The sequence below is a fragment of the Salarias fasciatus genome, chromosome 16 (genome assembly GCF_902148845.1).
Source record: "Salarias fasciatus chromosome 16, fSalaFa1.1, whole genome shotgun sequence".
In the NCBI taxonomy this organism is placed as follows: domain Eukaryota; kingdom Metazoa; phylum Chordata; class Actinopteri; order Blenniiformes; family Blenniidae; genus Salarias; species Salarias fasciatus.
In genome coordinates this window covers 5,029,972-5,044,580 of record NC_043760.1, presented here as the reverse complement: position 1 = coordinate 5,044,580, position 14,609 = coordinate 5,029,972, and the positions used below count along the sequence as shown (strand labels likewise).

At 47.0% G+C, this 14,609-nt stretch overlaps 1 protein-coding gene across 1 annotated transcript in view; it reads left to right on the top strand.

Moving 5' to 3' along the window:
- Nucleotides 1-14,609, top strand: part of LOC115403321 (titin-like) — a 164,738-nt gene that overhangs the window by 31,080 nt on the left and 119,049 nt on the right. Inside the window, 27 exon segments of the mRNA XM_030112182.1 lie at nucleotides 74-352; nucleotides 444-731; nucleotides 829-1,107; nucleotides 1,200-1,481; nucleotides 2,050-2,328; nucleotides 2,515-2,793; nucleotides 2,923-3,201; nucleotides 3,914-4,192; nucleotides 4,274-4,555; nucleotides 4,644-4,919; nucleotides 5,002-5,280; nucleotides 5,370-5,648; nucleotides 5,743-6,030; nucleotides 6,110-6,388; nucleotides 6,567-6,848; nucleotides 7,517-7,795; nucleotides 7,878-8,159; nucleotides 8,238-8,516; nucleotides 8,608-8,895; nucleotides 8,987-9,265; nucleotides 9,353-9,634; nucleotides 9,749-10,027; nucleotides 11,282-11,504; nucleotides 11,799-11,992; nucleotides 12,563-12,841; nucleotides 12,945-13,223; nucleotides 14,154-14,432. Of these exon segments, the coding sequence (XP_029968042.1) occupies nucleotides 74-352; nucleotides 444-731; nucleotides 829-1,107; nucleotides 1,200-1,481; nucleotides 2,050-2,328; nucleotides 2,515-2,793; nucleotides 2,923-3,201; nucleotides 3,914-4,192; nucleotides 4,274-4,555; nucleotides 4,644-4,919; nucleotides 5,002-5,280; nucleotides 5,370-5,648; nucleotides 5,743-6,030; nucleotides 6,110-6,388; nucleotides 6,567-6,848; nucleotides 7,517-7,795; nucleotides 7,878-8,159; nucleotides 8,238-8,516; nucleotides 8,608-8,895; nucleotides 8,987-9,265; nucleotides 9,353-9,634; nucleotides 9,749-10,027; nucleotides 11,282-11,504; nucleotides 11,799-11,992; nucleotides 12,563-12,841; nucleotides 12,945-13,223; nucleotides 14,154-14,432 (7,431 nt within the window).

The following is a 14,609-nucleotide window of genomic DNA, read 5'->3' as shown; positions in this document are numbered from 1 at the left end:
ACATTCCCCCTTCTCATAAATCTGAGCCACAGGTCACATGTAGCACCTTCTTGAGTCTGGTATTGTATTTTAGAACCTGCCAGGATCACAGAGAAAGCGGCATCCATCAGCGTGACAGCCGGCGAGGCGGCCACACTGGAGTGTGCCATCTCTGGAAGCCCCGAACTGAAAGTAAAATGGTTCAAAGACGGAAAAGAGATGATCAGCGGGCGTAAATATAAGATGACAATTAAGGAAAATATTGCTGCCTTAAAGATTCTGTCGGCAGACAAAGGCGACACTTCCGAGTACACCATGGAGCTGTCGAATAAAGTCGGCAAAGACCAGTGCACCTGCTCAGTTACCGTGATAGGTTAGTTCTCGCCAGGAACACGTCATCCCTGACCCATATACAACCCAATCCTCCACAGTTTCTTAATTCCTTGACATGTTTTCCCACACAGATCGAGCTGTTCCTCCATCATTTACCAAATCTCTAAAGAAGGTGGATGCCAGCATCGGTAGTGATGTTACGTTGGAATGCAGACTCACTGGGTCACAGCCGATTGTTGTCTCGTGGTACAAAGACAACAAAGAAATCCGCAGTGACAACAGATACAAGATTGATTTCAGTGAGAGTCGAGCCTCTGTCACCATAACAGGCCTGGATCAGAGCGATGGTGGAGTATATATGTGCCGCGCTTCTAATGACGCCGGACAGAAAGAAAGCAGTGGCACCTTGTCCGTTAAAGGTCAGAGGAGCTGAACCTGCTCAAAATTAACATTCCAGACACTTGCTTTTAATAGGATCTCAACGTTTCTGCTGTATCTCTTCCTAAATGACTCCAGAACCTCCATCCTTCACGATGAAACCAGAGTCCCAGGATGTTTCACCAGGATCCAACGTGGTCATTAGATCAGCGTTTGTGGGATCGGCTCCAATGATCATTAAATGGTTCAGAGAGGACAAAGAGATTTTCACTGGGGGTAAATGTTTCATAAAGAAAGACGCCTCCTCCAGCTCTCTGGAGCTTCACTCTGTCAAACCCAGCGACTCTGCTAAGTATACTTGCCAAGTATCCAACGACGCGGGAAAAGTGGACTGCACTGTGGTCCTCTTCGTTAAAGGTGCTGCTTTCATTCTTCATTTCACTGAAGTGCTGCAGTGTTTCCTTTTTGTACTTCCTGTTTCTACTGTAATTGTTCCTGTTAATTTACAGAAGCACCAACATTTACAATGAAACTTGAGCCTTCACAGCTGCTGAAAACGGGACTGCCTCTCAGGCTGTCCTGCAAAGTGCAGGGCACACCCGTGATTAGCATCACGTGGTTCAAAAACGGCTCAGAAGTTGTTTCCGACGCCAGGCACACCATGACCTTCGACGGCTCGATAGCCACTCTGGAAGTAGACAACTGCTCTGTAGACGACAGTGGAGAATATGTGTGTGTGGCATCGAGCGAGGCCGGCAAAGACCAGAGCAGCACCTCTGTGTCAATCAAAGGTTCGTTCAGTCTGCCAGCAAAACGTCTGTGGTGACTTTAGCTCCTTTTGTCTTGCTCTGTCTGGAGACATCGACTCAAATGTCTGGGCCACACAGCTCACAGCTTGGGCTTCAGGTTTAATCCCGAAAGTCCTTCAAACGTCATTGAAATTGTTTAGATTGGAAAGTAACCTTAAACCTGTGAAATTAATCAGAATGTAGTTCAAAGGTGTTCCAAAGTTAATCCAACGGTAGACTCACGGTTGTCATGAAGTGTTAAAGTAATTTGAAACAGCCCATTATCATTGTGTCATAGTATATATACAATGCATTGAGTGAACCACAAACATGTTTTTTGACCAAAAAACAAAATTAATTCACAGATTTTAAGAATGAAATTGGAAATGTAAACTCAGTTTGGGAAGATTTGTCATATTTAATTGTGTGAATGTTCTCTGGTGTGGCTTTGGGCTCTTGAGAACTTGATGTTTCTTGGATGTTAATGTGTAAATTGTCTCAACTTTACTCATCAAAACTGAACTTTCCTCTTCAGGCTTTGTAATGTAACCTGTACCGTTTCTTTCTGTAGAGCCTCCAGTGTTTGTGAGGTCTTTTGAATCCTCTGAGATTGTGAAGGGAGCGGACATTTTCTTGGAAGGAACCGTTTCTGGTTCTGCTCCCTTTGAAATGAGTTGTTTCCTCAATGAAAAGCCGCTGAGAAATGACAAGAGACATAAGATGAGTGTTGAAAATGAGACAGTGAGCCTGCAGGTCTCAGACTGTGAGAGCACTGATGCCGGGACATACCGGTGCACAGTCACCAACGAGGTCGGCGAGGCATCTTGTTCTTGCCAAATTTCCCTGAAAGGTCAGTGAAAGGACAGCCCGAGTGCTGTCAGTAAAGGTGGATGCATGCTCACCAGTTTTACCACAGTTCAACATGTTCATATATGAAATGTCTGGACTCATCTGTTTGCCTGCGAACAGAGCAGATGATCCAGCTGCAGATGTGTTTGTTCATGTTGCAGTCTGATTTGTGGTCTTCTCCCAATAGAACCGCCTTCGTTTATTCAGAAACTAGAGGAAATGTCCTGCATGGTGGGCTCTGAAATCACTATGAAGTGTGTATTGTCTGGATCTCTGCCCATGACCTTCTCCTGGATGAAAGACGATCAAAAGCTCACAGACGATGAGCACTTTCAGATGTCATGTGATGAACGAATTGCCACGTTGACCCTGAGAAACGCTCTGGTGTCACACGGTGGCAAATTTATGTGTGAGGCTCAGAACAAAGCCGGGACTCAGCGCTGTGCCGCTGGTCTGGTAGTGACAGGTTTGTAAGCCCGCCGTGGCGCTTTGATTTCTCCTAACTGCTTCTGCTTCCTGTTTGAGCTTCGTCTGTTACCTCTAACACAGCAGGCCAAAGCGGTTTCAGTCATTATTTTTTATTTTGTCATCCCAGAACCTGCAAACATTACCGAGCAGGCAAAGTCCGTCAGTGTGACACAGGGCGATCCAGCCCGGCTGGAGTGCCGCTTCTCAGGCACCAAACCGCTCAAAGTGAAATGGATGAAGGAAGGAAAAGAGCTGAAGTCAGGCCTGAGGTTTAAGATCCAGAGCAGAGACAACACCTCGGTGCTACAGGTCCTCCGCACAGAGAGTAGCGACGCTGGCGAATACACCTGCGAGGTGTCCAATGTTGCCGGCAGTAGTGCATGTGAAGCGTCAGTCACAGTTTTAGGTCAGTTGATCCAAGAGTCAAATGTCATTTTGGATGTTATTTTGTTTTAGGCACCATATTAACACTGCTTTTAAACTGTATCACAGACCAGATTATTAAACCAGCTTTTACCAGAAAGCTGAAGGAGACTGAAGGTATCAAAGGATCGTTTGCACACCTGGAGTGCCTGCTCTCTGGCTCCCTGCCCATGACCATCCAGTGGTTCAAAGATGAGACAGAAATCCAGATGGATGAAAAACACAAAGCTGCCTTCTTTGAAAGTGTGGCTTTTCTGGAAATCAGCGGTCTGGACAGTAAAGACGGCGGCAGATACAAATGTGTTGCTAAAAACGAGGCAGGATCGACCCAGTGTTCCGCAATTCTGATTGTTAAAGGTTTGAAAATCTCTCGGTTTATACTTTAACACATATTAAGACAGTGGTTCCCAAACTGGAGTCCAGGAGAATCTCAGGGGACATGATTGCAGTTAGTATTGTCAAAGACACGTACAATAAAATACTTCTAAAGTTTCTGAACCGACTTGAAAACTACCCAATAGGCTCCAGCTTTTTGAAGTTGATGAGAGTTGGGTACAGTTTCTTTGGAATGTTTTGATGAATCAGGAATCATGGGGTCCACAGTCTGGGAGTTTCCACTGGGCAAAAAAGGTTCGGGAACCACTAGTTGAAGGTGCATCAGTCGTGTTGTAACAGACCTTTTGGTTCACCCACAGAGCCACCGTATATTGTCCAAAAACCCCAATCCGCAGAGGTTTTGCCCGGATCGAAGGTGACATTTAGTGTCCAAATGTCTGGCACGCCACCGCTGACCATCAAATGGTTCAAAAACCAGAAAGAGATCTTATCCAGTGCCAATTGTTCTGTGGTCAAAAATAGCAGCTCCAGCTCACTTCAGCTGTTCTTTGCTAAAACGTCAGACACTGGAGACTATGTCTGCGAAATCCAGAACGACGTGGGCACCACGTCCTGCCAGGCAGCTCTCTTTGTCAAAGGTTAAGATTCACTTCTCATCTTGATCGGTATTTTTGCTGTGATGGAAAAGCTTTTGTAACTTTTCTATTCATCTTTTGCAGAACCTCCGTATTTCATAGAAAAACCAGAGGATGTTTCATTAGTGCGAGTTGGGGACAGCAAGATGTTTGAGTGTAAAGTTGCCGGTACTTCACCGATCTCAGTACGTTGGTTCAGAGATGGAGCTGAAATACAGCAAACTTTCAGGCACAAGACGACATTTTCAGATTCTGTGGCCACGTTGGAGATCTATGAAGTTGATGAAAGTGATGGTGGAAAATACTTCTGTGAGATCTCCAACGAGGCCGGTGTGGAGAGCTGCACATTCGGTCTTGACGTGAAAGGTTGGTCTACTTCTATGTATCCACAGCTCAGAGGTGAAAAGGCAACAGTGCGGCTCCACAGTTGACTTTACCATCTTTGTTATTACAGAAATACCTTCTTTCATCGAGGAACTGTCATCTCTACAAGTTGTTAAAGGTTCAACCGTGGCATTTGACTGCAAACTGGCAGGAAGTGCTCCTTTTAGTGTCACGTGGTTTAAAGATCAAAAGCCAATCAAGTCCAGCCAAAAGTTCCTTATTGTTGATGGCGAGAAGGTGGGCCTTAAGGTCCAGGACTGTAGAGAGGAGGATGTTGGGGCTTATCGATGTGTGGTCACCAATGAGGTTGGGAGTTGTGAAAGTTTTGCCTCATTATCTCTTAAAGGTTGGTGTACTCTGACATGAAAACACAGGACATACCACTCTTGTAACTTCTCTAAGTCATCAAAATCTTTTCTTTCTGTCAGTTCCTCCGATATTTGTCAAGAAAATCGAAAATGTCTCCACTGTTGTGGGAGACGTTGCTGTGTTTAGCTGCCTTGTGGACGGTTCACCACCTCTCTCGGTGCAGTGGCAAAAAGATGAGAACTGGATCTCAGAGGATCCAAAGATACAGAGGACATTTGAGAACAACCAGGCATTTCTGAGGATCCCTGCCTGTGAGGCCACTCATGGTGGGAGATACACCTGCCAGGCTGTGAATGAAGCTGGGCAGGACAAATGTGTTGCCACCCTGATCGTACAAGGTACACCAGTCCCTCGGTTCAATGTCGCCGGCCGGTCTAACCACAACTGCAATTGTGACACTACTCACCTCTTCTTCTTGGCATTGTAGAACCACCAACCATAAAACAGAAACCAGAGCTGGTCAAAGTGACCCGTGGAGATCCGGTTAGTCTTGAATGCAAAGTAGCCGGTACTCCTCAGATCAATGTGAGATGGGTCAAAGATGGTAAAGAGCTCGAATCGAGCAGGAAGCATCATCTGCAGTATGAGAACCAGCTGAGCAGTCTGAACATAGCAGCCTCTGAGCTGCAGGACGGCGGCGAGTACCTGTTTGAAGCGAGGAACGCGGTGGGGACGTGCAGTTGTAAAGTCACACTGGTGGTTTTAGGTCTGTAAAACCAGCTGTCCGAAAACTAATCCACAAAGCTGCTGAAGTGCTTGTTTCTTTGACTCTAACCATCTTCTGATGTTGCTTCACACAGAGGAGGTCATCCCTCCCACCTTCATTAGGAAACTGACAGACATTCAAGCTCTCATGGGCTCACTGGTGACTCTGGAGTGCAAAGCTGCCGGCTCTCAGCCACTGTCAGTTCAATGGAGCAAAGGGAAAGAAAATATCAGCAGCAGCTCCAAGTACAAACTGCTGCATGCTGACAATACCATGTCTCTGGAGTTCAAACTGAGCCAGAGTTCAGACACGGGAGAGTACTCCTGTAAAGTTTCCAATTCAGCCGGCAGCTGTGTGTGCAGCGGCGTCCTCACTGCCAAAGGTCAGCTCTAAGCCTGTGAAATGTTCAGCCTTTCTGCACTGCCTCATGTTTCTAAATATTGTCTCTGTGTGGGTTTTAGTGCCTCCCAGGTTCACAGTCGAGCCCGAGTCTCAGGCTGTCATCCCAAAGTCTGACGTGCTCCTCAAGAGCGTCTTTGAAGGGACACCACCCTTTACGGTGAAATGGTTCAAGGATGAGGTGGAGCTAATCACGGGGCCACAGTGCACCGTCAGACTGGAGAAAAACTCCTCGTCTGTGGAACTGCACTCTGTCGGGCCTCTGCACAGCGGCTCTTACTCCTGCCAAGTTAGCAATGAAGCCGGTGCAGTGAAAAGTGCGGCAGAGTTGTTGGTGAAAGGTTGGACTTCTTTTCTTTTTTCTGTCCACCCTCATGGCTGCTGGCTTCTTTTTCACAGCTCCTCTTTGCTTTGCCATCTGACCCTGTCTTCTTTCTTCAGGAGTTTCTCCAACCTGTCTCTTCCTCCTCTCCCATCCAGGTTTCTTTGTGCTAACATGGTCTTTCTGTGACTTTGCAGAGCCTCCTCAGTTTGTCGTCAAACTGCCTCCCACTACCTTTGTGAAGCAGTGTGAAGGACACCGCTTCGAATGCAAGGCCACCAGCGCTCAATCCCTGAAAATGTGCTGGTACAAAAATGACCAAAAGATAACCGACAGCGACAACTATAAAACAATGTTTGTCGACTCCACCGCGTACCTGCAGCTGAACAGTGCCAGGTTCGAGGATAACGGCACCTTCACGTGTGAGGCGTTCAATGACGCCGGCTCTGCCAGCTGCAGCACCGTGCTCACAGTTCAAGGTCAGACACCGAACAGAAAACCTGGTGACACTTCGTGGTTTTGTGGATATTCCCCCTCGTACCCCTTTAGCATGATATCTGTCTAAAACTTTTATGAATGTTCTTTTTTTGTTTAAAACTTTCAGCATGAAGCCTAAAAACTTTTTTGTCAGTCCTGGCATGAGTCTTTTTTATGAATGTTTTTCTCACTTTTGATGGATTTCAGTCACAGATTATTATTACAAATTATATAATTTAAAATCTAAATAAATGACTCCTGATTTCTGTTTTGATACCACACCTAAAGAACAAAGACTCAAAATAAATTTTGTTCTTTTGATCAAAATGAAAGGATCAAGAATCCGTATTGAAAATTGAAAGATAGATTAGCTGTGAAAATAATTTGGTTCTCGTACTGGTAAGAAGTAGCCTAAACATCAGCACGAAAAACTGGTGGTATTGAAAGGTGTCCGTGTGTTGGCTCTTTTAATCTCTTGATTCAATAACCAAGCATTTCTTCTAACTTGTCTTTCTTTTAATAACGTGTTTTTTTCTCAGTGATGTCTTTGTCTTTGGTCGACATCTGGATTGATGACCTGAGCATGGACTGAACCACAGCATGGCACCAGTCGGATCCGTCCTGAAGTTCTGCTTGTGCATCTCTTAACGTGTCTTGGTCTATTTTCCAGAATCACCTTCCTTTATTAAAACTCCCAGCCCAGTGGAGGGCATCAAAGGAAAAGACGCCAGCCTGCATTGTGAGATATACGGCACCCCACCTTTCCAGGTCAGCTGGTACAAAGACAGGAGGCCTCTTAAGGAGAGTAGAAGGCATAAGATTGTCTCTGAGGGAACCTCTGCCGCTCTTCATATTATGAAACTAGAGCAGGATGACATCGGCCTCTACGAGTGCCGAGTGTCGAATAATGTGGGAAGTGAGTCCTGCCGCACCAACATCACTCTGAAAGGTTAGTACGCAGTCAGTAGGGTGTTTCCCCACAGCTCAGTCCACCTGCCACGGCTTCTCCTCACCTGTCATCTTTCCATCAGAACAACCGGCGTTCGTCAAGAAACTGGTTGACCAGTCAGTGCAAGTCAATCAGCAGCTGGTGCTCACGGCCACTGTGAAGGGCTCCGAGCCTCTGACAGTGTCCTGGGTCCAGGACAAAGACCACATCCTGAGAGAAGGTGACAACAGAAAAATCACCTTTGAGAACAACGTGGTCACTCTTATAGTTCCCAAAGCTGACTTGGCCACGGCCGGGAAATACACTTGCCAACTGAGGAACGACTCCGGTGTGGTGGAGTCTGTCTCCCAAGTGACCGTCCTAGGTTTGTAGACCTACCAAACTCCCTCTGTTACCGTGTAAGGATTTGGTTAGCTCAGTGTTTTCTTCTCATGATTTTTAGAACCGGCTGCCATCGTGGATAGTCCCGAGTCCTTGAATGTGAAGTCTGGAGATAATGTGTCTCTGGAAGTTACCGTTTCTGGTTCACCAGAGCTGAAAATTAAGTGGTTCAAGGACAATAAGGCCATTTCTGTGGGTGCCAAGTATCAAACAGTCTTCTCCAAAAAGGTTGCAACCCTGAAGATTCGCTCTGCTGACAAAGGAGATGCTGGAGATTACAAGGTGGAGGTCACAAACCCCATAGGCACAGCCTCCAGCAGCACTAGACTCTCTGTTTCAGGTTGGTGATAACAGTGTAGCTGCTGTCTTTCAGAAGAGTTGTGCATCAGCAGCCTGTTCACAAATTTTACTGTGTTATTTTCTGACAATAGATAAGTTGATTCCTCCGAGCTTCATCAGGAAGCTGCGGGACACCCACCTGGTTGTGGGTAAACCCGGCGAGATGGAGTGTAAGGTCACCGGTTCTCCTCCTTTGACCACTTCCTGGCTCCACAATGGTGAAGAGATCAAGAGCGGCCCGAACTACGACATTAGCTGCACCGATAACAGCTGCAAACTCAAAGTTCTCAGCATCAGCATGTCTGACGCTGGCAAATACACATGCAAAGCAACCAATGACGCCGGCGCTAGTGAGACAAGTGCTACCATGAATGTGACAGGTTAGTAACATTCAGGGTTCCTTCACCAGAATCAGGTCTTAACTCTCATGACAACCATCTCACAAGCTTTTTATTTATCATCTGAACCCAGAGCCTCCTTCTTTCCTCGAACCACCCGAGAACAAAGAAACCCTGCCTGGCAACAATGTGTCTTTCGTGGCTAGAGTGCAAGGCAGCATGCCCTTGAAGGTGAAGTGGTTCAGGGGGGTGAAGGAGATGCTGCACGGCCGCGGCTGCGAGATCTCTCTGAAGAACGACGTGGCCACTCTGGTGCTTCACCGAGTGGACACGTCGCATGCAGGAGAGTACACGTGCCAGGCCATCAACGAGGCCGGCAAAGAGAGCTGCCCAGTTTATCTGTTTGTTAAAGGTTTGTTAGCATCTCTGTTCTTAAACCATTTCTACTCCTCTGACTGTAACTCTGTCTCACTCATCATGATGGGGTTGCTTCCCTCAGAGCCCGTCCGCTTCGTGAAGAAGCTGAGGGACATTTCCACTGAGAAGGACAAGCCGTTGAGGCTGGAGGTCACGTTTGCCGGTACACCACAGGTCAACGTGAGCTGGAAGAAGGACGGAAAACCCATCTGGGGCTCGTATCAGTACAACGTGATTTCCACCGACACCTCCTGCATCCTGGAGGTTCTTAACTCTGACCGGCTGGAGGCGGCTGGTAGATACTCTTGCGAGGTAGACAACGGAGTTGGAAGTGACCGATGTGAAGCTCAAGTTTCCATTCTAGGTAAAGCCATGGCAAGCGTGTGCTGTTGTTTAGTTCATCCCATTGCCTTCACTCATTCATTCATTAACTCATCTGTGGTCTGTACTAAACCCTCATCACCATCTGTCACCTCAGAGCGCCCATACTTTGTTGACAAGATGCTGCCGCTGGCTGTGGTTGTGGGTGAATCCATCACCCTCGAATGCCGTATCGCAGGAACACCCGACATCTCCGTTTCTTGGTTTAAAGCTGGCGGGAAGCTGCGAAAGTCCAACACGTGCTCCATGGATTTCGTGAACGGTGTGGCCTCTTTGAAAGTGATCAATAGCACCAAGCTCGATTATGGCGAGTACACCTGCAGGGCTGAGAACCGCATGGGCTCAGCCTCCACCAGCTGCCAAGTGACGGTGACAGGTGAAGCCCTTTTTTGTCTTGTTTTGTGCACGTATTCTACTTCGAATAGAAACTTGAATTCCGAGGGTATTTTAGGTTTCTGGCGCGGAAGCAAATCTTCCACTTACCGTTTCTTCGTTGGATGTCACATCCTCCAAGTGTCTCTGATACTTGCATCAATGAAACACTTTTGAAATGAGATAGAGTTTATATTCGAGACATGCAGTCTATTGTCTTACTTTGATGGTCTGTATTCGATTACTAAACAGGTAAGGGTTGATGGTTGTTAAAACACAACTTTTTTTCTAAATGTAGTTTATTCATTGATTTAGGAGGGTGAAAAATAGGAAAAGAGTGAAGTTGAGCTAAAACATTTGATACCAGATGTGTGCCGTAGGTGGCAGCACTGACTCAGTTTCTCACAGTTTCAGTTGTTCTCAGCCTTGTTCTGTTGAGAGACTTACAGTCCCGTCTACTGGTACGAAGGGGTATTACAGAACCGGACAGGGCATGTTCTCCAATGATGCCTATACTCGGCTCGGCATAATTCGACTTGACTCAGTTTTCTTGCTTTTCCATTACGAGTTGTTACCTGATAACAGCTACTTTTCTCGTACATACTCGGCTGCGGTTCCAAGCGAGCTGAGTGGAGCTGAAACTATGACATCGGCAGATGGCTGGCCACCGATTGGCCGGGACTCAGCATCACTAGATGAGTCAGGAGAGTGACTCGTTCAGAAGAGTCAACCTGCCATTTTTGAAATGCAATCACAACAAGAACGATCAGAGATGGATGAACGGTAATCAACTCCATGGAGCAACGAAAAGCTATAGACATTTCTTCTGGTGGCTCATCAGCGGATGCAGCGGAGCTCGAAAGGGCAGCCAGCAGCATGTCACAGAACAAATGACGCCGGAGCTTCGGGTTGCCTCAACATGATGGCTCCACCCACACCAAGGTGGAGCTGTGTCAGAATGGAAACCAATCAAGACTGAGCCGAGTCGAGTCGAGTAGTGCTGTAGGATTTGTAACTTCAGGTTTCTCTGCAACATTTCAAATTTGATAGTTTTATTTTCAATGATATTGAAAATAAAACTTTCAGATGTTATTCCAGCTATTTATTTTCTAAAGTGACACTTTTGGAAGTACCCGGACTATTTTCGTGAACTCCCCCTCGGTTTTTCTGATAGCAGCTGCCCTTCATTGCTAATGGCTAAGCTAACGGTGAACTGTGATGCATGAGCTCCTGTCTAACACAGCTTTGCTTCTCTCAGAGCCTGTGTGCTTTATCAAGCGGCTTGAGGACACTACCTTCATGGTCGGCGAGCCGTTGAAGCTTGCGTGCACATACAGCGGCAGCCAGCGTGTGTACGTCTCCTGGCGGAAGGACGGGAAGCCCATCTGGGCCTCCTACAAGTACAACGTGAAGACCAGCGAGTCCACCTGCATCCTGGAGGTCCTCAACAGTGACCGGCCCGAGGCAGCCGGCTCGTACTCGTGCGAAATTTCCAACAAAGCAGGAAGTGATGTGTGCCAAGCTCGAGTCAGTTTAGGTAAAGTTCTAACATGGCAGCACACCCACCTTCTACTAAGCCTGCTCTCAGCAGGTTTAGTAGCTCTAACAACATGATGCATACCATCCACTGCCTGCTTGTTAACATTGTAAACATGCTACATGCTACTAACTGATCCTTCACTCCTCTCAGAGCCAGTTCGATTCGTCAGAAAGCTGCAGGACACGCTTTTCAGGCTCGGTGAACCCCTGAGCCTCACATGCACGTATACCGGTAGCCAGAGAGCGTACGTGACCTGGAAGAAGGACGGGAAGCTCATCTGGGCATCCTACAAGTACAATGTGAAGACAACCCACGACACCTGCACCCTAGAGGTCCTCAACAGTGACCGCGAGGATGCAGTGGGAAAATACACCTGTGAGATAACGAATGCTGAAGGAAGCGATGTCTGCCACGCTAATGTGAAGCTAGGTAAAACAACAACAACAAAAATCCGATACGCTAATGTGAAACTACGTTTAAAAACAGAAAAATAATAATAACGTGAAGCTAGGTAAAATCTGATGTGAGGGGAAGACGTTGCTGTAAAAATGGCTTCATACTTGACTCTTAAAACCAGGAACAGCAGTTTGTGGAATAGTTCAGCACCACTCATACAGGTCCTCTGCAGGAGCTCAGAGGTACTGCATTCCAGTTAGGTCAGTCAATCTTCTGTCCTTAAAATGTTTCTTTGATACTGGGATACTTCCTTATACCCAAAGGACATCCAAGTGAAAGGAGTTGTGAGTCCAGTGAACTTATTTTTACAAGTTTTGTTCACTGTGAATGACTCATATCATTGTTAAACACCACCAAACTGCATGAGGTATTCTGATTACCAGTTACTACTTGAATACCACATAGTTATACAATTGAATAGCCTTTAATTAAGTGTGCATACAAAAGCAATGACTTTAGGTTTTCAGTGCAACCTGACTCTCGATTAACTGGTCATCCGATCAGAAGGAATCTAACCCGTGACCTTCCTGCCCCATCCCATAGAGCCGGTTAGCTTTGTGAGGAAGCTCAGAGACTGCTACTATCAGGTGGGCCGGCCTCTGCAGCTGGACTGCACCTTCACTGGCAGTCAGAGAATCTACGTCAGCTGGATGAAGGATGGGAAACCTATCTGGGCTTCATACAAATACAACGTCCACACCACTCGCTTCTCCAGCACACTGGATGTGCTCAACAGTGACCGGCAGGAAGCTGCCGGCAGGTACTCCTGCCAGATTTCCAACTCAGAGGGGTCAGCGATCTGCCACGCCACAGTCCAGATAGGTAAACCTCTTTAGCCAGACATCGTCCTCCATTTGTAGGAGCCTTAGCCCTCTCTATTTCTCGAATACCCACAAGCTGCTAATCCCCGCATTACATCCTTCAGAGCCCGTTAGCTTCACCAGCCCGCTGCAGGACACCACCTACAGGCTGGGCCAGCCTCTGCAGCTGTATTGCGCCTTCAGTGCCAGCCCACCAGTCCACGTGAGCTGGAGGAAAGATGGGAAACCCATTTGGGCGTCGTACAAATACAATGTGACGACCAGTCGGGACTGCAGCGTGCTGGATGTGCTGAACAGTGACCGGCTGGAGGCCACTGGCACATACTCCTGCGAGGTGTCCAACTCCCAAAACCATGCGGTGTGCTCTGCACACGTCACACTAGGTAATGCGGTAATCGTGATGATTGCTCAGCGCTCCCATTTTATTATTCTTAATTTTAATCCAAAACTGTTGGCAAGCAACCAAAAACCTTACTTAAAACAACATGAAACGATTAAAAATAGCATGGAAATACCAAGAATAGCTAAGAAAAAGTCAAAATACCATATTGGTCCGAATGTAAGACAATCCCACAGGACCACAGTGGCTCCTCTCAGTCTGAGTCCATCGTGACAACAGTGCTTTTTCCTAGTCCATCTGTGATTCTTCTCAGTACACCGTGGTTGTTCTCGATAAAGGCAGCCGCTTCACCTTCTCCAGTCGAGATGATCTTTGAAGTCAGTCTCAAGGAAAATGAGCTCTTTGGAGCTCGAAGAACAGGTCTGGTTCTGTTCACTGTGTCTTTATAGTTCTAACTCTCCTGTCTTTGGGGACCACAGTTCGATCTCTTCGGGCTCTTCTCTTGGCTTCAACAACTTGAATCGCAGCTGCATGGATGTCCATTAGATTAAGATGATCTTCAGAATGGATTCATTTGCCTTTGATCCTCTTTTCTCCAGCTGAGCTCTGTTTCGAGCCTTTTGTTTGTTATCTGGAAGACTTTCACTTCCTGGGACACAAACTGTCAGATGATGCCCATTGACATTTCAAAGACGACGACTAGCAGAGATCGTTTTCCTGAGACCCCCCCATAGACGGCCACCTCACTAATCATTTCTCAGAAATAACTTTGTCTTATATTCAGACCAATAAGGCACCAAAAATACCACAGAGCTATCAAAAACAGAATTGCTACTAAACTAAATGAATAAATAAAATGATAAATGATAAAATGAAAATAGATGATAAATTGGGCGCAATGAGCTTCAAATTGAATGTTTCCAGCCTCAATCCCCGACTCGCCCACACTAACCACTGACCTGGCCTCCCCTAGAACCTGTGCGCTTCCTGAAGAAGCTGGAGGATGTGACCTTCAGAGTCGGTCATCCTCTCAAGCTTCATGTCACCTTTACTGGCAGCCGCCACATCCACGTGAGCTGGACTAAAGACGGGAAGCCCATCTGGGCATCGTACAAGTACAACGTGCACACGACAGACACCAGCTGCGAACTGGAGGTGCTGAATAGCGACAGGGAGGAGGCTGCCGGGAAATACTCCTGTCAGATATCTAACGCTAGCAGCTCCGACATCTGCCACGCACAGGTCACTTTAGGTAACTGCTCTCTAACATCCTCGCTCACTGATTAGCCCACAGCTCAGGTCACATGACATGACTAACCCCGCTGTTGCTTCTCTCAGAGCCGGTGCGCTTCCTGAAAAAGCTCGAAGACAAATTGTACCGTCTGGGTGACCCACTGAGTCTGATGTGCACATTCACTGGCAGTCAGCC